Source organism: Peromyscus maniculatus, chromosome 5, assembly GCF_049852395.1.
Source record: "Peromyscus maniculatus bairdii isolate BWxNUB_F1_BW_parent chromosome 5, HU_Pman_BW_mat_3.1, whole genome shotgun sequence".
NCBI classification, from domain to species: domain Eukaryota; kingdom Metazoa; phylum Chordata; class Mammalia; order Rodentia; family Cricetidae; genus Peromyscus; species Peromyscus maniculatus.
In genome coordinates this window covers 121,040,712-121,067,497 of record NC_134856.1, presented here as the reverse complement: position 1 = coordinate 121,067,497, position 26,786 = coordinate 121,040,712, and the positions used below count along the sequence as shown (strand labels likewise).

The 26,786-nt window shown below is 39.6% G+C and overlaps 1 protein-coding gene across 1 annotated transcript in view; it reads left to right on the top strand.

Annotated features, from left to right (window-relative positions):
* The window catches only part of LOC102916148 (uncharacterized), a gene marked incomplete at its 5' end in the record, with an annotated part of 285,360 nt that overhangs the window by 93,762 nt on the left and 164,812 nt on the right, over positions 1-26,786 (top strand). Inside the window, 2 exons of the mRNA XM_006972859.3 lie at positions 8,478-8,741; positions 12,814-13,012. Coding sequence (XP_006972921.2) covers positions 8,478-8,741; positions 12,814-13,012 — 463 coding nt within the window. The remainder of the gene's footprint in view (positions 1-8,477; positions 8,742-12,813; positions 13,013-26,786) is intronic.

The window sequence follows — 26,786 nt, the reverse complement described above, 5'->3', positions numbered from 1 at the left end:
AGGCCTAAACTCAGCTTGCAGCTCTACCTCACAACTATTTTAGATGTCTGGGGACCCAGCTTCTTTATGCCTCTGTCCAGGTGTTTGTAAAATTGGGTTCATAATAGAATATATTTCATGGGATAATTATGGTGATTAAGCTAATGAGGATAAAGTGCTTTTGAAAAATGCCTTTAGTTTAGTGAATAACTATTAATTGTTGATATAATGATATTTAGAATTAAGGACTTAAAAATAATATTAAAAAACATACACCTTATACACTCATGTTCAAGGGTGCAGGGAGTGAGAATCTCTTTCCTATTCAGAAGCTGTGTGGCTGTAATTTCTGTGGCCCTCTGTCCTTTTTACCTAGGCCAGAATAAATTTCTAAGAACAATTACTTTCTTATATCGTCTAGCAGATAGACAGGGGATTAGAGCTAATTCATCTATATTTTAAATTCACAACTGGGAAAACAGGACAAAAAAGAATAGCACTATAAAACTCCATCTGATAATCTAGATCACCCTGGGCTCCGTATCAATTCCCAAGCACCTTTCTGAGCTGTCTGCTTCCGAAGGAACATTTCGTTATCTCTAAGGCAAATTAAGCACTGATTTACTTCCTTGACTCCCTGTAGTATTCTCAGCAGAATTTAGCTCTGGAAGACACTATTTAGTTTATTTCTCCTCTGTTTATCTGTCACCATTGCTTCTTCCCTGGCTCTTTATAGATAGTGACATCAAGATCTGAAAATACGAGGTAGGTTGTTTATTCAGAGGTAAAGTGGAATTTGTTCTCGGGTTTATCTGATGCCAAAGCCATGCTTTCAACCTGTAGAGCTCCCCCTTTAAATGAGAGAAATAATTACACAGAGCAGGATGTATTCAAGTATCCTGAACCATTTTTAGTACATTTGGAAGGGTCGCAGTCATGGTAGATGTCCCCTGAACTACCCATGGATTTCCCAGTGTTCAGTTTGCCAGTGGATGTACAGATTGTATGAATATCTGCATGGTCATCTATTCTCAGCTTTACTTTCTTGTTGACCAAGAACTAATAGTTCCTTACTCAGGAATATTATTACTTTTATCTTGGCACATTAGTAAAAAAGCTGACTATCAGAAAGCCAGGCGTCACAAGCTCGGTTATCCTGTGTTTACAAAGAAGCCAGCAGTTCATGTGTGTCACAACAGGAGCCCCTTCTCCTTCTTGCCTCACACATGCTCCAGGACAGAAGGAGACTTTCCTCATCATTCTCTTCCTAAGCTATAGATGGTCTGAAGAACAACCTTCTGGAATGTTCCTTGTCTTCCAGGGCAGTGGAGAAGAAAAGACAACCCTGATAGATTTAGAGGCAACAGGAAATTCTCTGCTTGAAAGTGATGAATATGATTTGATTCACCCCAGGACCCTTGTCCATAACTAACAAGAGAGTGACTGTAAGGTACAGTCCTGCCTCATGCATGGAGTAGGAGGAGGTAGCTCTATTTGGTAAAAAGAATTCATGGCATCATGGTTACTCAGCGGTGGGGGTCACTTCTCAACAGTTAGAACTGTCACATGTGCACTGGTTTACATTCTGAATTGCCTAGATGTCTAATGTGGTTACAGGCACCAAATGGACAGCACTGGTGTATCATGGAAAGTTTCTATGGAGCCAGAGACCAGATGTAACTGTTGCTCGAATTTGGGGTCATATGTACCATTAGTATCAGTAGCTGATTTTCAAAGCATCTTTAAATGTCCTTTTCTGATCTCATCAAATGTATTTCTTTTAAAATTTTGTTTTAAACATAAGTTTGAAGGCCTTGCATACCCCTAAGTTATGTTCAGGGCTTATGGGTACCTCTACCAACACATCTTCTTGAAAAGCTGTGGGTAAGAAATTTTTTCATAATGAAAGATGAAATAATAGACGTGTGTGTGTGTGTGTGTGTGTGTGTGTGTGTGTGTGTGTGTGTGTACAAGCACAGGCATTTTAGAGAATAATATCAGCAACAGTCGTTTTGACACTGTTTAGTGTGTATACGCATTTATGACATATAATCTTGGTTTTCAACTTTGCACACATGAGAAGAGGGAACCCAGTTGAGGAATTGCCTTGAAAAACTGTGTTTATCAGCTTGGCTTGTGGGCATGTCTGTGGAACATTTTCTTGATTGTTCATTGATGTAAGAGGACCCATGCCACTGTGGGTGGTGCCACCTCTGGGTAGATGGGCACGGTCTGTATCCTAAAGGTAGCTGAGCAGGCCATGAGAAGCAAGTCAGTAAGCAGCATTTCTCCGTGGTTTCCTCTTCAATCTCCCGCTTTCAGTTCCTGCCCTGGCTTCCCTTCATGGTGAGCTCTAATCTAGAAGAAGAAATCAACTCTTCTCTTTTGGTCAATGTTCTATCATGGCAATGGAGAAGCAACCTTTAACAGGATTCTATCACTTAATATGGATTTGATTTAATAGGAAATGCAGCTAGAAAGTGAGATTGTGTTCTGGCTATCTTCAGATCTTAAACAATGCTAAGGCATTCCAATGTACATAGTAAACACAGGATGCAATATGATGCCAGTGGGGCATTAAATAACATACAGAGTGACTGAAGGCAGAATTTAGAACAAGCCAGTGATTCTGAAGACTTTGAGGTATATGCCCAAAATAATTTCACATGACCAGAGTACAGAGCACGGGAGCTCTGTACAATGAAATACAACTTAAATTTTCTATGTGGCATGTAATATTTTATGTTAAAGTCAAGATTCTGTGATTAGGAGCTACAGATAATGACCTAGAATAGCACTTTGGGCTGTCCCAAATGGACTTTTCAGTTAGCTATCCGCACTGATATTTATTTTTCAGGTTCTGTCTTTGTCCTGATTTTCACTGGTGGCTCTGAGACTCTTAGGGATTGCTTCTATGGTTTCTACATGGAATTTTCTGAACCTCTTTTTGCTGACTGATGTCTTTCATCAGTTTTATCAATTTATTTCTTCAAATATTTTCAGCACCATTGTCTGTTTTTGTCCTATAAGGACTCCAGGTTCACATATGCTGGAATATTCTGTGAATCTTTCATGCTATCATCTTTCCCCTTTTCCTCTCTCCCTCCCTCCCTCCCTCCCTCCCTCCCTCCCTCCCTCCCTCCCTCCCTCCCTCCCTCCCTCCCTCCCTCCCTCCTTCTTTTGTCTTTGTGCTTTACTTGGAATAAGTTAACTGTCAGACAGACTTCCACATTCATTATGGATTTTCTATTGTGTCCATTTATACTATTAAGCCAATGTCATGTTTTTGGCTGTGCAAAATATTTTGTTTTTGCTCTAAAACACTTTTTAAGTTCTTCCCTGAACTTAACAATACTGTATTCTTTCTTCTAATTTTGATTCTAATAATGTGAAATCCTTGTTAATTCTAGTTTCTGATCATGTATGGATCCATATTCGTTGGCTAGTTCCCATTGGTCGGTGCTTCTCCTCTTCTTCCTTCTATGACTGTCTTGTCGCTGCATGTCACATGGTAGACATTGTGTGTTAACAAACTGTAGAGAATGACATAGAAAACATTGATTTACTCATCAAGGTCTGACCTCCATGCTCACATCAGGAAATGAGCTGAACTGGGCTGAATTATAACATTATTTAGTTTGAATGCCTCACTGAGTTCTGTAGATTTAAGTTATAAAAGGCCCCTCCTTCCATTTGGGCTTGCTGTCCAATTGCCATTCAACTTTTTTGTTACGTTCTGCTCTACAGTACTGCCACAGGATTTCTGAAACACTGAGAATCTCTGCTTCCTACCTTGACTCAGTTGCCCACATCCTACTGAGTACTTGTAAAGGTCCAAGGGTTAGGAATTGGTCCATGGTAACGACTTGGTCTCTGTCTAGGGTTTGTATGTTACACTTCTCTTTATCCTTTCTCTTGCAATGTCTGGAATCCAGTGTCAGGCCTGCTCTTCCATCTGATCCAAGGATTTAGTTTACTATAAATTTGACTCCTCAGTTACCAGAAAGATGCGTATTCATATCATTTTATAACTTACCTTTTTTAAAATTCTGTTTCCTTCTTCCCCCTCCCCCTGCCCCTTTTGGTGCTGGTGATGAAGTCAGCCAAGGAACATGCTAGGCCAGAGCTCTAATGTATTATTTCCTTAGCTCTTCTCATGATATGAGTATTGTTTCTCTTTAACTGTCTATTATATTGAGAAGCAAGAGTTGAAGGCACTGTACTTTTAAAATTCTTTTTATCAGTATTGTCCTAATCATGAAAGTTATCACATAATGTTGGAGAAATGACTCAATGGGCAAGAGTACTGACTGCTCTTCTAGAGGACCTGGTTCAATTCCTAGTACCCACATGGTGGCTCACAACCATCTGAAACTCCATTTCCAAAAGATCTGACACCCTCTTCTTGCCTCTGTGGCATCAGTCACACATGATGCACAGACATACATTCAGGCACAACACCCATATACATGAAATAATATTAATAATAAAAATAAAAATAACCCAAACTATTACCTCTACAAACATTTTGGAAAGGCAGAAACAGGAAGCATACCATGAATGTAATTTTTCAACACTGTTTTAGTTTGCTTTCTTGATACTGCGATAAAACCACAATCAAAAGCAACTTGGGAAAGACAGGGTTTATTTCAGCTTACACTTCCAGGTGACAAATCAATCACTGAGGGAAGTCAGGGTGGGGACTCAAGCAGAAGCAGAGATGGAATCTCTCTCTCTCTCTCTCTCTCTCTCTCTCTCTCTCTCTCTCTCTCTCTCTCTCTCTCTCTGTGTGTGTGTGTGTGTGTGTGTATGGAAAGTCTCCTACTGGCTTTCCCTCTTTAGCTTGCTCAGCTACCTTTCTTATACAACCCAGCTCCACCTGCCCAAGGGTGGCACCTTCCATAGTAGACTGGGTCCACCTACATCAATTAGCAATTGAAAACTAACTCATAGACATCATGGTCACAGGCCAACTTGAGGGCAATTTGTCAACTGAGGTATCCTCTTCCCAGGTAACTCTAGGTTTGTGTCAAGTTGACAGGTAGAGCTAACTATGACAGGCATTTATACCATCATTCACTCCAGTGCAATAATTTATATGTACCTGGTTTCCAGCGGACCTCTTCTCGTTCCTACTCCTCCACTCAACATTGAGTTCTCAAACCCTCATTTGCTTCTAAGTTTCTCCTTCGTACTCTTCTTCTATGTGGAAGATCAAGGACATCACAGCTGAAATATGCAATAAAGTTTGACTCTGTAAAATCCCTGTCTTCTGTATAATTAATTATTCATGATGGTCAGAAAACACAACTCCTCCCAGGACCTTATGACCTCCAGCTACCAGGACTCTGATGATGAGATGGCACTGGCATCAGAGAAAATGAGCACCTGTTCATTTTCCTGTAGAATTTTAAGATACAAAGTTAAGGAAAGCTACTCAGAGAAGTGTCATTTCATAGGCTAGCTGTGGAAGTAGCCGTGCTCCTGGAAAAGGCCCTCAGAGAGAGGAACAAGACAACTTAGCAATCTTTCTTGCCAAAGCATAAACAGCCAGTCTCGAGGTACACATTACAGGGCTGATCTCTTGTACAGCAAGCAGTAAGGGAAAAGCACTCAGAGAGCATGCATTCAGAAAAGACAACTGGTGTCAGAGGGAGTTATAGATGTAACCAACCGTCTTATTAAATAAGAAACACAGAAACAATGCAAAAGAGAAAGCCGAGAGGTCAGAGATCAGAGCTAAAATCTCACCCTTCCGCCTGCGGTGTCCCAGCTTCTCGAAACAGGGTTCTATTTCCTGTCTGTTCGTCTATTTAAAGTATTTTGTTCTGCCTTCTCATTGGTTGTAAACCCAAACACGTGACTGCCTCATCACTGTCTGAATGTACAGCCCCCTAGGTCTTAAAGGCATATGTCTCCAATGCTGGCTATATCCCTGAACACACAGATATCTATGGGATTAAAGGCGCCACACTCTTGCTATGCCTCTAATAGCTCTGACCCCCGGACAACTTTATTTATTAACATACAATCAAAATAATATTTCAGTACAATTAGATTACCACCACAGGGAGTGGATTCCTTTCATTAAGAATAGGTGACACTTTGGTGGCCAGACAGATGTCTCAGCAGTAAGAGCACTGACTACTCTTGTAGAGGACCTGGGTTCGATTCTCAGCATCCATATTTTGCTCAAATTCATCTACAACTCCAGTGCTAGGGGACTCAATGTCCTTGGGCACTGGCCATGCATATGGTACACAGGCATGCAAGCAAAACACGCAGACACATTAAATAAAAATAAATGAATAAACGAATGAATGAATAAATAAATAGTGAATGAATGTGGCACTCTTATCTTGTGTTTTACCCAGAATCAGTCTTTGCCCTGCTTCTCTACTCTTTTATGTCAGGAGCTGTCAGAGCAGCTGCATATGACCACTCTCTGTTGTAGAACAGATTTACATGAAGTCCCCTTGTGTGCTACAGCAGGTGACACAGTACAGCATGGGATTTATGCACCCTGCTTGCAGATACATCATACAAAAAAAAAAAGGATGCTAGTGTTTGGCATGGTTACTGATGCATTCTAGAGTCGAATATGTTCGCTTTGTTACACGTCATCTGGGAAGTGGTTGGGATAAGTCATAAATACAAATGTAAGGTGAATGCACAACTCATATTTTAGATTTTTGATTGGTAGCGCTTAAGATTGGACCCAGGGCCTTGCATATGGTAGGTAAGTATTCTTTCACTTAAGTACATGCCCAGTCCTTTCCATGGTTTGATGAGAAGACTCAAGTGCCTATAAACTCAAGCGTTAAAAGAGAAGTAACTTACATAAACCCACCACAAAAGTCGTCATGGGACTGTCAGTGCTCATTGAGTTCTTATTCTACCTACTTCAAATGCATTGCTGAAAAACACTGCTTTGGTACAAGGAGGATCCTAGTTTTTGCTGCTAGATCCAATGATAAAACTGAATCACTGTTGACAGCATGGGTTCTGCTTTATTTTTACATCATGGCTCTAAACAGGGTAGATACTCCATTTCTCCTCCTCCATTTAGTTCTTGGTCTCTTGTTAGGAATGTTACTCGTGGCCAGCTAGCCAAATGAAAAGTACGGCTTGATTAAGGATCTCTTGTGTCAATAATTTGTGCCTAATGTCTTTAGCTTTCCCATGGGCTGTTGTAGAAAATGGTAAATCTGGTTTAAATGAAATCTGATCCCGTTAATGGTTTAATAGCAGCTGCCACAGGGTTATGGTGTTTTCAGCAGATGTCTCTGTTACATTTTCTTCCTAAACTTAAGTCTTAGGGTATTCATATAAATCATATAACTATAACTGCACATGTTTGGATAAATGTTTTGCAAAATAGTCTATGATAAGACACTTTTCTGTCAATTTAAATCTATTCACATATGATTTTGTAAAGAAAATTAGGTGTATAATATTTTTAAATAAAAATCATCTATGTCTTGTACTTTTATAATTTTTTAAAGCTAAGGCATGAGCTTCATCTCTCCACCTAAGACCATGGCTTGGTCACTGTGAGCACCGATCCATCTTTGCCTACTGCTACTTGTTTGGCTCCAATAGTGACACTTTCGATAAACAGGAGTCACAAATCTGCATGGACTCTATTTTTCCTTTCTTATAATAATAATAATTCTAATTATCATTGTGAATAGGTTTGGTTTTTCTGGAGGGTGACAATTTGACTATTTTTACAGACAGGATTTGTTCTGAGCAAAGCACTTGGTCTAGGTCCCTGGATGATACAGGAGATATAAAATAGGGACATGACATCATGATTGTGATGCGAGACTGAAATAGTTATGTGATTAGCTATGAACAGAACACTTCAGGCATGGTCATTTAAAAAAGAATAGTTCAGTGGGTTTGTGGTTCTGTAGGCCAGGAAATTCACAAGTGTGGTGGCATCTGGTGAAAGCTGTCTTACTGCATTGCGTTATGGTAGAGTGCTCTTTGGAAAAGGGCAAACAACTGGTTTAAAGCTGTTATTCTCTTCTTACAAAGCCACTGACACCATTCCGAAGGCCCCACCCCTCATGACATCATCTAATGCTATCTCCTTAAGACTCTATCTCCAAACACGACTAACAATATGAATTAATGGATGAGGTTCAAAGCATAAGGACTTCATTGGATGCATTCAAACCATAGCAATAACAGACATACCAGCTCAAATCAATAGGAATGAAAATATAAAATAGTGTGTTAATTGCAGTGCTATAAGCTTGATTCCTAAAACCATTAAGTGTGGAGTCTCTGGCAGGGTCACACTTTTATGGTTGTATGGCTGCTAAATTTCCTGAAGCTAGAAGCTTATTTGTAAATTCATCCAAGAGTAAATATTGGAAGGCAACAGGAGGAATGCAGAACATGTTTGCACTTAAGTTTGGACTGTCTGTGGTTATTTCTGGAGTGAATAGCACCCTTTTGATGTACTCCTGTCTTAATATTTTGGCCAGGTACTTCCTCAAAGGAAATCTGTGAGACCTGGCTTGTCTTTTTTGTTCGAACTCTGCCTTCTCCATGGAACATGTGCCTACAGTGACCTGGTCGTGGGATGGGCAGCGTTTCCCATGTGTAATAACAACTTCCATATGGTGGAGGGGAAATTCAAGTGTCCCCTTCTCCGAGGAAAATATGACCAGAAACTGAACAGCTTCAGAAAAATTGAAGATTGGATTTGCCAAGATTTGGACCAGTGGCTGTGCAATCTGTATTTTAAGGTTTGCAATATAATGATTTTGTTTATTAAGTTCTTGAGACTGGATTTGGTGCATAGGCTGTCCTCAAACTCTTGGTTCTCATATTCTCAGCCTTTTGAGTGCTACCTAGCTGGGATTACAGGTATGTAGTACGAACTTGTAACTGGGAAATAGCTTCAAGTGTTTTCCAAAGCCACTTCTGCCCAATCATTAGCTTTTTATTGCATTGCAAAATTTGCTAAAGTTTCTTTATAAAGGTAAAAGAAATTCATCAGAAAACTTGTTGGTTCTTTACTCTTCTGGAGGGTCCACCACTCAGTTCCCAGATAAATCACACACAGAGGCTTTTTCTTAATTATGAGTGTCTGGTCTTATCTTGGCTTAGTTTCTTGCCAGCTTTTCTAAACTTATTCTGACTAACTTTTGCCTCTGGGCTTTTCCGGTTCTCTAACTTCTGTAAATCTTACTCTTACTCTGTGGCTTGCTGTGTACCTGGGTGGCTGGCTTCTGGAGTCCTCCTCCTCTGGCTGCTAGATTTTAGCTCTCTCCTCCTAATTTTCTCCTTCTATATATTCTCTCTTTCTGACATCCCCACCTATCCTATCTCCTGCCTTGCTATTGGCCAGTTCTTTATTAGACCATCAAGTGTTTTAGACAGGCACAGTAGCACAGCTTCACAGAGTTAAACAAATGCAACATAAACAAAAGTAACACACCTTAAAATAATATTCTACTACAAAAATTGATTTCTGATAATACACAACAATTAATACTTAGAAATAAGGAATTAAAGTATGAGTTCATGGGGAAAGTGAAAGAGAATTTAATATAGTCTTGTACATTTAATAAATCAGAGCTGCTACCCAAGCTTCCTGGTTCTCTGCTGTTCACAATCTTTAAGTTCACCCCACCATCCCAGGGATGGATGATTTATTTCTTTACCAAAAGTATTGACCAAACTTCCCTTGTGTGCTGAGAGTTGTGTGTTATAGGATACAGAAGAGATGAGGTGTGACTTCTGCCCTCTGAATGCTCATCTCTGACAAGAAAGAAATACACAACCCAGCAGAAGTAGAGTGGCCAAAAGAGTTCCATCCTGCTTAGTCACTCTACTCCCAAGCATGCTTTTTGTCAAACTCAAATATTTAAAGCAAATAAACTTGGACATACATATTTGTATATGTTTGGCTTTCTGTGCACTGCTGAACCTAGCCTTTTAACAAACGTGACAGTACATAAATTCTCTGTAGGCAAACGTCATTATCCAGAGAAGAAAATGCTTGCATATGTTGAGAACAAAGTGTGCCACCTGTTTCTAGTCTATTCAGTTTGTTCTCTGTGTCCAAACTCGTTATTCTTAATTATTGTATTTTCTCAGGTTGACGATATCATGAAGTGCCATGAAGTTTTATTCTTTGCCTACACATTTGATTATCTACCACCTGTCTGTCTGTCTGTCTGCCCTCCTCATCCATCCATCCATCCATCCATCCATCCATCCATCCATCCATCCAGCCATCCAGCCAGCCAGCCAGCCATCTATTGTTTATCTACCTACTTACCTACCTACCTACCTAACTAACTAACTAATGAAACTGATAAGGATATTTCCAGGAAATGTGTAATTTTGGCCTTAAGTTTGGGAGTTTCCTGTCTATCTTGTGGGATTGTTTTTCTGTTACCTTTTTATTTGGGGTGAAATTATCTAGTATTTTCTTTATAGGGAATCCTCTAAGAGTGTTATGCTGAAATGCCATGTTGGGGTTGTCTAGAGAACTATTAAGGAATAGTTCTAACCTGGATGTGTGCTTTCCTAGTCACCATGGAAACAATGTTGTCCTGAGATAAATCTGACTGTCCCTTAAGTTCATGAAGACAGAAATCCTGACTATGCTCTGAGAATTTGTATCAATTATTTTGTGGTGATGCTTCAAGTATTAGACATTACTTACCACTTTTAACAATCAGAAACATTGATATATACAAGCCTGAAATGGAAAAATGATAAAGAAGTGTAAATAACTACAAAAAGCCCATAACAAAAACAGCTTTAAATTTGTACTCTTGAACATTATACCATGAATCAAAAACACTGAAAATTAAAATACAGTCCCCAAAGAAAGTAAATTTTATTATAGTTAGTATGAAAAGCATCTGTAAATGTGTGTGTGTGCCCGCGTGCGCGTGCGCGTGCATTTGAGTTTGGATATTTTCTATAGTTCTCTCTATCTTATTTGACATGATATCTCAGTAAAACCCAGAGCTTGTTATTTTCACTAGACTAGCTGGCCAGTGATTCCCTAGGACCCATCTTTTTATGCCTCCACCCCACACTGTTAGGATTGCAGGCAGGGGCTGCTCTACTTGGCTTTTTATGTGGTGTTGTTGAACTGATGCATGGACCGTAATCACCTCGACCACTGAGTCATCGCCTCACCCATGGAATCTGTGACTTTTATCTGCTTTTCTTTATTTTATTCTCTTTTTATTTCTTTTGCATCTCACTGTTCATGCTTGGGGTGGAACTCAAGGCCTCACACATGCTAGGCAACCACACTACTCTTAAGCGATATACCCAGCCTTTAATTTTCACACTAACTGGCACTTATAGCTCTGTATTCTAAAATCATGGCCTGGAAAGTTGGCACTAAATTCATAAAAGATAACTTATATAGTCCTGGTATTAATCATAAAGAATGTTTAGGTTGAGAGAAAATCAAGACTTAAAATCTATAAGACAAAAAGTTGCTTATTAAACTATATTGAAATAATTTGGCTGGAGCACAATCTACTTGTATTTGAATACCAAATTATTCTTATTTTTAATTAAATAACACATAGTGGGTGGGGGGAAGTAATGCTGTTACCCATAGAGCTTCTCTGGCCACTATGTATCACACATAAATGTAATCAATCACCAGTTCTCTTATGTATTAGACAATGTTAGGAACGGTTGCCTTCTGCATCTCTAGTTGGGGAGGATGTCCACTTTACTGACAAGAACAGTGGCATAGCACAAGTATATGATTTTTCTGATTGACAGAAAAAAATAAGTGGGGGTGAAGATACTTCCCCATAAAGATGAAAACAAAGAATTCTTATAAAAGGCTACGTTTTTCTTTACACAGATTCCTATAATATTTTCCCAGTATGAGTTTTCTCTAGAGCAAACTGTTTGATTAGGGCTGGGGAGATGGCTCAGGTGGTAAAGGAGTTATCTTGCAAGCTTGAGTGACAGAGGAGAATGCACAATGTCAACCTCTGGCTTCCACAGGCAGGCACACAGTCACCCACCACCACCAACCTACCAACCAACCAATCAACCAATGGAAATTTCTGATCAAGTGGTGGATGGATATTTAAAAAAAAAAAAAGCAAGTAGTGTAAAAGAACAAAAGAGATGAAGGAACAGAAAAATAGTTATACAATTTAAGCTCAGACAAAGCCAGAGCTCACGGCCTCACCTTGCTCTCTATTGCTGTCCCATGTCATTAGGGGCAGCAGCTGGAGCCCTCAGCAGACGGCTGGAAAAGCCGCTCTAGTTTAGTCCCATCGCATGTGTGCAGGGACCAGAGAGGGACATTTGTGCAAGCAAGAAAGGCTGAAACCTCTTCCCAAGGAAGTTCTTCTTCCAGATACTCAGCATTCTCAGTGCTTCAGTGTTTCCCTCGACACTTGGTTATCTTAAACCTGTGGTGAAAAAGCCCGGGGGGTGGGGGTGGGGATACCCACCTGCTCATTCACCACGATGTTCTACATTCCCTCATCATTTCTCTTTTGGCTTAAAGTATTGTTTCTTGAAGATAATAAAGACCAAATGGATGTTTGCTAGCTTCATCCCAGTACGAAGTCTAGTCATTCAGTGTTTTCTTACAGGACATTAAAAATAATAAATATATAAAGTACATGACAATATTCAAAGTGATTGTGAAGCTCATTTAACCTTTATAATTTAACCAGATGAAATCCTTCAGAGTTCAGAAAGCTGAATTTCCTTTTAGATATCTCAAAAATCCCCCATTGTTCTAGAGGAAATTTAACTACATAGGTAATATTTGCAACAGTTTCCATTAACTGATTTATCTCTTAATAGGTAATTAAAACTCCTTTGCATTTGGATGATCAAAAAAGCCATGAGAGCCGGAGGCAGCTTTCTCCAGAACGTCCTGTGTGCTTAATGGCAGAAGCAGAGAACACAGAATTCGATTTGGATAACACAGCTGGCCCTTCAAAGAAAGAAGCCCCGAGAAACATTGATGTTGCAGTGGACAGCACCATCCACTCTGCTCAGGGTCGGTTGACTTCTTTTCTGCAGCATTCCAATAGTGTTCTGAACTGCATGATGTGGAATGAAGCTAATTAAGAAGTATGTGTTTTCTAAGAATGCATTTTCTGAACTAAGCCATGTAAAGAGAATATAACCAATGACAAGAATATTAGTTTCCACATATCATTGCCTGTTATGAAAATAAGCATAAAGCTACTTTCTTGAAACACATAATTATTCTCTATGACCCCATCATTTGTGGACTGTTTTTTCACTGCTCTTGGGAGGTGTGGGGGCTATTTGGCTTCTTCTGGGGTCTCCTGTTTACAATCTCTGTTTTCTTGTATGTTTTTTGAGAGAAGCAACCAAAAATATGTGTATAAAAAATAAAATATTCTCAGGACAAAGTTCTCAATAGGATAGTTTATGCTGTAGTTCTTTGTTTGTGAAGATTGGTTTTATCAGACACTAGGTAAATCAAGTTTTTCAAAGATTCAATTTTCAGAAGAGCCACATTTGAAATGGTCTTTTGTAGTAAAAAGTTATTACCTCTACCAAAGGTTTTAGTCATGGTTTTCTGTAAATGGATGGATACTCCATTTGGTGGAAATAATATTAGCCCACCCAACAGGATGTGATGGATCGGCAGCTATTAAGAACTAGTAGTCACAGTATCATGGCAAAGAGTGGAACTCATACTAATTACCAGTGGCAAAACTTGCAGTAACATTTTCTTTGAAATTTTCAAATGGTTTAATTATGTGGTACAGAAAATAATATAACATGTACTAATACTCCATTCTCTAATTTGGCAATTCTATTTTGCTGTATTCCCTTTATATGATTTCTTTTTATTTCACCTTCATCCTCTTCCACATCCTCCTCCTTCCTCTGTGTGTGTGTGTGTGTGTGTGTGTGTGTGTGTGTGTGTGTGTGTGTGTGTAGGTGTGCCATGGAGGCCAAATATCAATATTGGGTATCTTCATTGATATCTCTCTATATCATCATCATCATCATCATCATCATCATCATCATATCATCATCATCGTCGTCATCATCATTATGGTTTTTTGAGACTAGGTTTCTCTGTGTAACATCCCTGACTGTTCTGTAACTCACTTTGTAGACCAGACTGGCCTTGAACACACAGAGATCCACCTGCCTCTGTTTCCTGAGTGCTGGGGTTTAAGGTGTGTGCCACCACCATCCGGCTTCCAGCTTATTTTTTGAGACAAGGTCTGTCCCTGACTGCACTAGACTGGCTGGTTAGCAGTGAGCTCCAGCGATGCTTCTCACTCACTCTGCCTCCCTCAGCACTGAGATTATAGACATCTGCTACCACATCTATATTTTTAACATGGATCCTGGAGAACCAAATGAAGGGCCTCGTGCTTCTGTGACAAGTACTTTCCAACTGAGAAAAGAGATGGGATGTTCAGAAGAGAGGTGCAATGTAGGGAGGGAAACAGGCTCCAGCTCACACTGCTCGTGATTCGATTAAACTAAGGAGGGTGTGCAGAGACATAACAAAGCAGGACTGAGCGCACAGCTCTGGGAAATGGCCACAGTTCTGGAATAGGACGCTGGCACTTCTCCATTATGGTCAGACTGGCCACGTGATGCCACTTTCTGGGTCACCTCTGCCCTGCTGAGTTTTTGTTTGGTTGGTTCAGTTTTCTTTCTATTAGTTGGTTAGCTGGCATCCTCAAACTTCCTAGTAAGTGATAAACACCTGTTAAGTCATGCTTGGAACTATTTACTTCCTTAGAAATGATACACTGTTAGGCAGAGCAGAATTCTACCAACTGCTAGGTTCAAGTCATGAATATTCACTCTTGTGAAACTTTGGTCTAGCATGAGTCTTGGACTTTCTTATCCCTGTCTGACCTTTGTGCTTGCTTATGTCTCAGCTGATATCATTAGCTAAGGACTACTGAGGTATTACACTCTCTAGATCCATGTGCACCTGAAAATATTACATTAAAATTTTACACAGAGAATACATAAAGGTCAAATTATATGATACTGACCTTAAACAAATATCAGTGAAGATAAATTAGGATCCAGCTATATGTTGAAGCCAAGTAATACATTCCATAGCTATAAAGCAATTTGAACTAAGTATATTGTTCACACCCTTCAGAACTTCCATTTAATTTACATATAGCAGGAAAGAGAAGGTGAGTGCATCCTGGTCTGTTTGGGGGAGATAAAAAGTAGACTTGCTCATCCTTAAAATGCCTTTGTAAGCTGACTGCAAGCACATTGTGTTGGGATATAAAAGATTTAAGCCTCTAATATTTTTATTTATTTATTTATTTTACTTTAAATTCAAACATCTGATGTGGATAACCATGTATTTTTAGTGTGGATAAAGGCAAGTAGAAAATGGGTCTTGAAATAAGAGAAAGACCTTGGTGGTTGAAAAAGAACAGTGGATGCTGTAAGAGGGTTTTAAACCAGAGACCAGCAATGCCATAGGTCACCTCATTCCGAATGGCTCTGTGGAAGCTACATGGCTGTGGGAGTGAAGTCTGGAAAGTCTTCTCATCAAGATAATTGCTTTTACTCTGAGTCTTGGTTGGATTCAATGGGTCAAACTTTTCAGCTTGAACATCTGTGTTATCCCTTCTCGATGGAGAAAAAGTGACTTTAACATTGCATACATGTGTAGCTTGGGTGCTACAGTTTTATTATGTTCCTCAGAGTCCATATTTCAAAACTAATTTGCCAAGTGAAGCAGTACTGAAAGATGACTTTTGTTTTTGTTGTTGTTTAGTTGTGTTTTTTTTTGTTTGTTTTTTTGGTGTGATTTTTTTTTTATTTTTTTGTTTTTTTTAGGAGGTGATTGTATTTTGGTGGCTCTGCCTTTAAGAGTGCACTAACAGATATGAGCTATGGAGAAACTACCTTTCTTATCATGAAACAACTCTGTAATCTCCTGGTATTTAACCCTAAAACTGCCAGGGTCTCTGAAGAATCCAGTCAACCTGAAGACCCTTTGAACCACCTACCCCCAGAGCTGTAAGAAACAAAGCCTTTCCTTCACAGATGTTCCAGCCCTAGCAATTCTAGTGGGGCCACAGGAAATGCATGGAGACATTGGAAATCTGAGATGCTGAAAAGGGGACACTGTCAGAACTTCTCCCAATGGTCCATGGTCAGAGACCATCATCCTAAGACAAATAAAGCAAGGAATAGAAAGAGAGTGATTGTGATGTCATTGGACTAAAAAGAAGAGAAAGCATGCCATTGAATTTGCTTAAATATCAAGTTCAAAGGTCAACTCTGAAGTCATTGAACACTAAAATATGCGTACTTGTAAAGTGTATTTCTTTTTAAAAATGTTTTAGTATAGCACAGTCTTATTTTAGAATTCTTAACTTTTAACACAATGGATTCTGACTTAGCTAATGATATTTCATGCCACTGATATTTTTATCTAGTCTTAGGATACTGAGTAGAAGATTAGAAGTAATTACTTTTGGACCATTTTCCACCAGATCCTTTTTCGCTTTCTCGTCTTTCCTGAGGCAATATGGCCACGTTCCCTAGATAAACCACTCCATGCTATGAACTTGGCTTTGAGAGCGCTACTCCCAGCACTCTTCAAAGAGGACAGGTGCACCCTGGGAAAGAAGAATGCCAACACATTCAGTATGCAAATACAATATGTACCAAGAGGGAGAATTTCTTATGCTTTGCTTTAGAAACATCTGATTGTCATTTTGCTTTGCTCTGAGCTCAGAGACTATGTGAGTCTCATGTCCAAAGACAGCAGAGGGCCTGTCTCCTCCTGTTGTGAACCGATTTATACAAAACCAGAACACAAAAAATTTCTTGCAGTACATGCCTCCTCTATTGCTTACTTTTATTTATTTTTCTTGGAAGCTCCTAAGCTTATTATTAGTGGTTAATATCTCCCATGGGCTTGTTTTCTATTATATCAGGGCTGTGGTACAATGTGCTTTTTTTTGCCACTGATATGTTGCTAAGAGATTTAATATTGGGTAAACAAACACAACATGTGGTAATTCATTTCAAATTAAAAGTTTATTAAACTCTGGCTTGATGACTTTCTGACTATTTACAACTAAAGGAAGGAAATGTGGGGAAGTTGTGGCCACATGGTACCTTCATGGTTGTAACGTTTCTGTCTGAGAAATGTGTTTATGATCTTCCACAAGCTGTCCTGCATTGGTAGGCTCCATATGCAATTTGTCACATCTACTATACTGTCCCCAAATCATAAAGAAGTGGCTTTCATGCTCCCCTGCAAGTGTGCCTGTGTACACACTCTTAGTCCATGGTTGATGGTTTCAGCAGTGACCAACTTATTACTACCTAGATGCCTGGGAGCAGGAAATATTTACAAAGGGCTGGAAGAAAATACCGATGCTATAACTTTTGTAATCACCATCTTTCAAGTTGTTTTACTTTTTAGGATAACCACTAGGGAAATGGTGATTGTGTTTGACAACTTTGTTTTGTATATGGATATCCTGCAAGAACAATAGTTCCTGGCAAGGCCTGTGGATGCTTTGTGATACTCAATTCAAGATAATTTTATTGTGCAGTCACAATGAACAAACCACACTGCTCCACACTGTGGGGTTGTTAGCCAAAAGTGTCCATCTCTTGACCTTCACAGGTTTACTTGAGTTTGTCTGCTCCATCATGATCCAAACATATGTCTACATGGCCAGTAGGAGGGTAGACTCTTCGGCATCTTTTCCATAAACAATTGGCAAAAGTCCATGGGGAGAATCCAGACCCAGAGAAGAGGCAAGTGCAGCCGACTGAATAGCTATTTAGCTGGAAGATGAGAAAACCATTGTGAGAAATGTGTGTTGTCGAGGAGTCATATTTGTACTCCATACCAATTGGCTTCAGTCCTTGAGCATACTGTGGAAGAAAACTGGTTTTAGGGGTATAAATATTAGATGAGGCAAAGCTCTCTTTCTTCATCTCTCTGTTTGTCCTAACACTTCCCTGTCAATCCTTATAAATTATATCAACTAGAAGAGGAAACATAGAGCCATTGTTGATTATGATAGTGTCTTTGACGTCTGAAGACCAGAATTAGAATTTTTTCCATTTTACAGTGGGGAAGAAACTTTGTGAATTCAATAGAAATTGTCTGTACAGTTCTGGATTGATGTTTTCCCAGACTAGTGATGGGCAGCTTGGTTCTCTTTCCTGATAGTGGACAACAGCATGGAACCAGAGCAGTAGTTAGCCACATGATCACGAGGAGACTCTGCCAGACTCCAGATTTCTTAAATTCACTTTCTACAGGATATTTTTAACTTCAGCAGGATTTCTCAGTACATAACCATCATGAGTCCTGCAGCACCTGAATTCCATGGTGCACCCCACATTGTGCATGACAAGCAATTGATAGTGTGCAGGCTTCCAGTACAAAAACAGACCTCCCAGCTTGGCTGGAATAGGAGGGGGTTGTCACAGTAAAAAAAAACAGCCTTGATGGGCATTACATGACATAATAATTGAGTAGTACCAAGTAGACATTTCCAACAACTACAGTTAAACAAACTTAGGGAAGAATAAATTGTGTCCACATATTAGTCTCCTGTGGAGCTGTTAATACACATCAATACTTGGACTGTTCAGACCTGATGACTCCAAGTCTCTAGGGTCAGGTCCTTGACTGTTAAAAAATGTCTGTGGATTCCAAATCAAGAAAGACAGAAGTTTTTTGGGCATGGTAGCACATACCTATAACCCCAGCATATAGGAGGAAGAGACCGTAGGTTCAGAAACTCAAAGTCAGCTTTGGTTCCATAGTAAGATTAAGGCCAGCCTGAGTTACATAAAACCTATATCAAAAAACAAAACCAAACTAGACAGATGTCCCATGTGAGGCTACTGGTAGTCCTGAGTTTCTTTAGTTCTTGAGAAAGGTAAGATGGTTTGATCTTTGGGTATTCTTTAATTTTAGTGTATCATGAAGAGTCCTCACCAACTAGCTTAAAATTTTCTTCTTTAAGAAGCCCTACTCTGTGCTAATTGACCCCAGTGTCCTTTTTCTAGATGATCAGCCTCATAAGTATTGATGAAGTCTATGGAGTCTATGCTGTGCTTGGCATAAAGTAATTGCTCAATTAAAGATTTGCTAAATGAATAAATGAACTAATTAATCCATTTGTTAGGTAACTGTGGACTAATACAGCCAAGAAGTACATAAGACTTATTTTCATTTGACAGTGACATTGTGGTAGTAGGCAAGGCAATATGGAGTCAGAATTAAAAACTTTTTTAAAATCTCAGTTTGCTGCTGACTATAGTAAAACCACTGTGAAATAGCATGTGTCTGTTTAACTCTGTAAGAAGCTCCCTTTCTTCCAAATGTCCAGACTGTCCTGCATATCCACCAGTAATACAGCAGCTTCAGTTTGTCTGATTAGTTACCGGCACCAAGTGTTCACAGTTTTCTGAGAACTCATTCTAATTTTAATTTGTGTATGACATCATCTTGTGATTTCTAATTTATTATTATTTTTTTGTGTGTGTCTTGAATGCTGCCATCCTTAAACATCTCCACATGTACTTGTTCAGGCAAGCCTTTGTTCCAGTCTTTAATTGCTTGTTTTGAAACAGAGCATGGTGAAGCTGGCCAGGCTGATCTTGAACTCGCTGTGCAGTCAAGATGACCTTCAGCTTCAGATTCTCCTGCTTCATCTTTGGAGTACAGGGATTACAAGTGTACACCCACACTGGGTTTCAAAGGTACCTTAGGTGAAAGTTAAGGCATCATGTTTGGGAGGCAAATGCTCCACCAGTTCCGCCACATCTCTGGCTCTTATTGGCAGTTTTTAATTATGCTTTTAGTTTTCTTGATGCTGAGCTTTTCTTACAAGTCCTTTCAGGAATGTGCTAGTTGCAAATATTTTCTCCTCACCTGCCTTTGACCTTTTTAGTTTCTTAGGCCCATCTTTCACAGAGTAAGCCTCCTGGATTTTAAGTCCTGTTCATCCGGTAAAGTGGATTGAGCTTTTCCTGTTGCACCTTCAAACTCTGCCTCCTTCAGTTCATGAGACTTTCTGTTTTCTTCTGAAAGTTTAGATGGATGATCCATTTGAAGTTTGGTTTCGAACTAAGCACAGGGCTAAGATTAACTGTAGGGGGTTCTTTGTGCAGGAAAGTCTATTTCTGACATCCTTTGTGGACAGACTTGTTATAAGGTTGAGTTGCCTTTGCATACTCATCAAAAATCAATTGATCAAATTTTTTTAAATGTTTGCCATTTCTAATGGGCATAGAAATCAATTTTCTGCTCAGTCCCAATGACTTACTCCTTTTTTGGGGCTTAAGCCCTAGAAAAGGACTTGGCACTTATTTTTGAAGCTTTTTTCCCTTCAATTTCTTTGTCGGTGGTTTATTATAATACTAAAAACGCAAAAAATCAATTGGTTATACATTTATCCTTTCATTTAAAAGCTATGTTTTTTATTTCTCTTTCTTCTTTCTTTTTTTTATTTCAGAAACTTTCTAGGTAACTTCATAAGAGGACTATGCCTAGTGAGCACTGCCGTCTGTCCAACATAAGGCAGTGAGAGGACAAACCGACCAAAATATAGTAGTGGGAAAAGTAGAAGCATGGTGAGGACATTTCCCATTGAGCTGAACAGCCTTCATCTGGAAGGAAGCTCAGGAAGTGAGAGCTATGTCAGGAGAGTTACCAGGATTAGCTGTCTTCCCTGTGATGAGAGACAGCATGTGAGGGGTGGGGTCAAGTTTCTGTAGCCAGTTTTAACTAGCTCTCCATGTTACATTGCAAAAGTCCCAGCCCACGATTACTGCTGAGCTTAGATAAGGAAAGCAACTTTTTTTTTATACATTTGTTATTTATTATTGTTATTATTGTTTCTTTGACTTATAGTCTCTCTATGTGGTTTGTGCTGGCTTGAATTGATGATCCTTTTGTCTCAGTCTCCTAGAACTTCTCTAAGACATTACTAGTTACCTGGATCATATATGTGTATATATAATGCATATGTATTAACCAGTATATATATATACAGTAATTTGTCAGTTGTAACACCATTTCTATGGAAGAATACTGAAATCATGAATCTGGAATTTGAAAACAGTCCACTGGATTTTGTGGTAACAGTTGGAGCTGAGCTTAGGGACAGACTGTCTGAAATAGTTCCAGGTTACAAACAACCATACCACTTCAGAGAGCTTTCAAAGAAGGAACATTTCTACAAGAGATGGCCATAATTTGAAGTATTTTAACTACTTAAGAATCCCATTTGTTGACACTTTGAAGCAAATGCTAAACTCTGTGGCACTTGATCTGTAGGAGTCTTCTGTTTTCAGACATCATCGATAGATCCGAATCCTTCATCTGAGTACAGAACTGAGCCTCAGGGAACCCCAGTATGTTTCAAAGTGATTAATCTGCATAAAGAGGCAATTATCTGCATTTTAAGATGCTATTACTTAAGGTATGGAAATGTATAGAATATTATGTCACTGAAAATTCTTTAATTCAGATCATTTTGTTTAAAAAAAAACAGCAATTGATAAATTCTTCTTCCCATCCCCACATTTCTTGCCTCCTATCTCATTCCCTCCTCCTGCTTTCCGTTAGGCATCGAGGTTGCCACCTTTTAGCTCTATTTACAGACAGAACAAGCCCTCTGGTAGCTGTAGCACTGACCTCCCTAAACAGGCTTAGCTGAACAAATTCTTCTCAATGTTAGTTGGAGCTGAGGTAACTATCCTACCCTTAGTGGATTTCATTAAAAAAAAAAATCATTGTAATTTGTTTTCATCTTGGGCTTATGTTCTGGGGTTCTTCACCATCTCTCACAGTCCATTACAACATTTCATTTTGTTTGATCCGCTTCCATCTCAAAGCCATGTCTGAAACCTGCTGGAGCTGAGAAAGTTCGAAGCAGCCGCACAGGTCTGTAGATTGGTTTTGACAGGACTGTGGTGCAGAGCCCTGCCCGGGCCCGCACTGATGCTAGCTGACAGCCCCTCACTGCTCCTGGAAAGAGGGAACATGTGGAAGGAATTGCTCTTTCCCACTTCACAGTTTGTCATTTCCTCTGCAGGGCAGCCCCTGACCCCTCCAGAGATCCTGACACCCATACAGGAAGTGTTCCCACTGATGTAAAGGAAGCGGAGAAGCAGTTAATGCCAAAAGAGGAGGGAAGACCGCGTGTCAAAAGATGTGAGGGACAGAGAGAGGAGAAGGGCTGAAAACGTTTCCAGCAGGTTAGACTTTTAGTGCTGTAGTCTTTCCTTCGGAGAGCGGCATCCACAGAGCTGCTGCTCTTCAAGGAGTCAAATCACTGTAGGAAAGCTACCTTAGAACCCCTCCTTCCTCCCTGTGTTTTGTTTTAAAAGTAGAAGGGGCAATAAAAACAGATGTGTCACATGCAAATGATCAAAAATAAGGTTGGAGGAAAAGATGCAGATAGATTTTTGCTTCCCTGCTTTAGGACATGAGTATGTGGTGTGTGTTTCCAATTACAGAGTGTGGGTTAGAGCCACAGCATACCACAGCTTGAGATTTCAGACCTGTTCCTGTGCTCAGCGTTTTGTGTAGCCTCACGAATCCTCCCTGTTGATCAAACGGTCCGGCAAAGAAACACCAGGGCCAGATTGTCAGCCACGTTTCTTTGACGTTCTCTTCTCGTGCATGGTCATCGAGTCCCTTTCAGACGTACCTGTATTCCAGGAAAGGTGAAGGATCTCAGGTTTGAAAGCACAGCCATGCATCATTTGACAACAGGGTTGTGCTCCGAGAGATGGATGGCTAGAAAATTTTGTCACTGTGAGAATGGCGGAGTGTATTTGCACGAGCCAAGATGGTTGAGCCTCCAACACACCTGGGCAGTGTGAGAGAGCTAGTATCACTTTTAGTGCCTGCCTGCCACTTACTGAAGGTTTGTTACGTGGTACATTTTTAAATATTTGGAAACATTTTCCAGGATGTGTATTTTTCTAAGAGCACTCTTTAAAGAAGGGACACTATTTTACTTCTCACTCTGCTGGCTGATTCTGCTTTATGGTTATGTGTGTGGCATATATGTTCCTTAATCTTTTCAGGTGAGTGTGCTCACTGTGCAAGCATGATATGCACACACACACACACACACACACACACACACACACACGCACACACACACACACACATACAATAATCGTTTATAAAGATATACTCTCCTGTCTTTGGTCAGTTTCTCTCATTTAACCTGTGCCTCAGAATTACACAAATGTCTAAAATGGTAATATACAAGTAGATAATGGCAATAGATCACAAGAATGCGGTTCTTGGCTGAATACGAGCCACTGCGATGGACCTCTCAGTGTAAGAAAATGAGAGCACTCTGAAATAGCCTCCGGAGCAGTGGGTTAGGCAGGGAGCATTACTGTGGTGCTTTGACGGGACCCACTCATCTCTGTCCTCACTATTCAATCTGAGGTTCCCAGGAGTATTGATGGCTGAACACAGAGGAAAGCTGAAATAAGGAACTGTAGGGATAAAATATGCTTTCAGTCTACTTTTACTAACATATGAGTCATGATGAACGAAACCAAGACTGGCTGGTGAGGATCTACCCTTGAGTCCTGACAAAGTGGCTGCCAGTTGGATGAGCCTCGCAGTGACTACGGCTTGGGTTGGTTTCACTGGTTGTTAGTTCAGGCTCTTGCTGCAGGCCCACAGAAGGTGGCATCTCCTTGGGCCAGCTCTGTTCTCCCAAAATTGACGAGTGAAAGATTGAAGGGACTGCGAGACTTCACATGAGTAAGGGGATCATTCAGTTTTATTTATCCACTTAATTCTGTCTTGGGACTCTGTGTAGGAATGTGGGCGGGCCTATGGCCTTCTGATTTATTGGAGACAGGGACTCTTGCTTCCTGCTATGAATGGCAGGCTAGCTGGGCCCTCAGCTTCAGGTTATCTTCTGTTCTCAACCTTCCATTTCACCATAGGATTTTAAAATTTCCAAGTGATCAGTTTCTCCTTTAGGGTTCCTATTTTGGATGTCAAGTCGAATAACATTTTAGTTATCTTTTAAGAGAATTTTCCATCTTTGAATGTAAGTATATTTTGAGGATTTTATAGATGAGGCTTAGCTCGGGTCTTTCCCTATGAAAATATCAGATTGTCCTGATGCCGTTAGTTCAAAACTATCTTTCCCTCATCAAAATGGTTCTGTACCTGTCTTAAAAATTATCAGTTGGGCACTGGGAATTTAGCTCAGTGGTAGAGCACTTGCCTAGCAAGCACAAGGCCCTGGGTTCAGTCCTCAGCTCCAGAAAAAAAAAAAATTAGCAGTTGGGCACAATCCTGCAGACTTTCTAGTGTTCCCGTTTATTTCGTGACCTGCCTCTCACTCTGCTAACCTCACAGTCACGGTCTTGGTTGCCACAGCTGTGTATTGGAGCTTGATACCAAGGACAGTGATTTCTCTCATTTACTTTTCTTTGGTGAGACAATGTCCATTATTTTAAAGCCTGTGCCTTTCTATATGAATTTCAGAAGAACTTTGTTTTCCACACCAAAACTATATTACTGTGTGAAAGGAAAAATATCGGCTCCTGAGCCCCAAGACCAACTTCTCAGATCAAGTTCTCAGCACAAAGGATGTTTATTTGCCTCAGAGTGACAAAGGGCAGGAAATAAGAGACAAAGGCGGAAGACAGGATGAGGGAGAAGGGGAAGGGAACAAGGGAAAAGGGTCAGGGGTATTTGTCCTGGAGGGACAAAGGACTGCCTTTGGACAGAGAGGAGACAGACATGGCGCACAGGAAAAGGACAGTTTATAAAGGTCAAGGGGATCCTTGTGTTAGGATGAGGTGTTTAATTTTAATAGGGCATGTTAATTAGGTGAGCCAAAGAGGGCTTTTGATTGTTGGACTTCAATATCTTGATTGCTGGACCTTAGTAGTCAGCCTCAGTCAGGGGAAGGATTGACCAAATAAGGAAATAGACCTTCAGGCTTAGCTTCAGGAATGTAATCTAATGATTTTTAGCAAGGCAGAAGGAACTGGGAAGAAGGGCAAGACCTGCCAGAGCCACATGCTCAAGTGAGTGAGTGTCTCTTCACTGTGTTGGTGGAATTTTGTTAGATTTATAATCTAGTCAAGGGGAGATATCTTTATCATATTGAGTATGTTTATCCATTTAATTAATTTTAGTTCAGTATAATGTGTTTAAATAAATGAATCAACATTTTGTAATTTTGAGTCCAAAAATTTTGTACATGTTTTTTGAGGCTTTTACCTAACCATTTTATTTTCTGTGTAATAATTATAAATCGTTCTTGGTTTTAATTTTGGTCTTAGCAAGCTCACTGCTAGCATTCAGAAATGTGTTTTATTTATTTATTTTTTATAAAATTCTTTGTGTGTATTCATTGAAAACTTATTTCTTTTCATTATGCTTATGTGTGAATACCATATGTACATAAGTGCAGGTGCCCTCAGAGTCCAGAAAAAAAGGTGTCTGCTTCCCTGGAGCTGGAGTCAGTATAGTTTGAGTGGTTGGTTATAAGTTGTACAATTTGGGTGATGGGACCCACACTCAGGTCTTCTGCAAGAGCATCAAGCTTTCTTACCTGCTTGAGCCATTTCTCCAGCTCTACTGTTTGAAACTTTATATTGAATATCATGTCATCTTCTAATACAGCCATTTTCATTTTTTCTGGTACAAACTATATGCATATAACCTGTGTCACTGTGGAGTACTCATTGTTGCCAGAAGCCCCAACTACGCTAACAGCAGCAGTGAGACAATATGTCTTCATTGTGTATGTGTACATACGTGTGTGTTGTAGTGCATGCATGTGTGCACACATGTGTTTACTTGTGTACATGTATAAGGAGGCCAGAGATAGAAGTTGGGCATCTTCTTGTCTTCTTCAGTTGTTCCCCACTTTCTTTTGTATTTTTGAAGTTTTTCAGGTTGGACTGTCGATGACTAATTTTCTTCTTTCCCAAAGTAAGTGTTTAATGCCATAAAATTTCTTCACAGCATGGCTTCAATGCATCCCATTAATGTCATTTTTAATTTTTTGATTTTCGTCAAGGCTTTCTCTTTAAAGCACAGGTCGTTTAGACTTGCACTGTGTAGGTGCTAGCTGCTTACAACTGTCCTTCCGGTCTTTCTGCTTGTGACCGCTCGTTCGGCTTTACTATGATCATGGAACATGTTCTGTATGATCTCAATTCTTCTAAATTTCATGAGGCTTGCTTCATGGTCCAGAATGTGTTTGTGAATTATCCACGGACACTTGGTGGAGACTGATACACATATGTGTGTATGTGGATAGATTCTGTTTATTGATTGTGTTTGCCAGATCAGCTATACCTTTGTAATAGTTTGACCATTTTTTAATTCTATCATCTGGGGGGAAGGGACTGTTAAATTCCATAACTATAATTGATAATCTAGTCCCTCTTCAGCCCTATTTTTGCTTTGTAATTGTTGACGATCCACTATTTGTCCATAAATCCTTGAGATTGTAATATCTTATTGCTATGTTGATAACTTAGCTATTATATAATATTCTATGTGCAATGATCTTTTTTGATCTGAATTCTTTTTTTTAATCTTACATCAGTATAATCAATACTGACTTCTTAATGTTAGTGAGTAAATGATTCATTTTTCATTTTTTACTTTAATTTTTCCATTGAATAATCGTTATTATGGACCAATAATTATTATATAATTAGAACATTTTCAAATCTTGTTTTCCAATATCTATGTTTTAATTTAAATCATTAGATCATGCATTAAGATAATTATT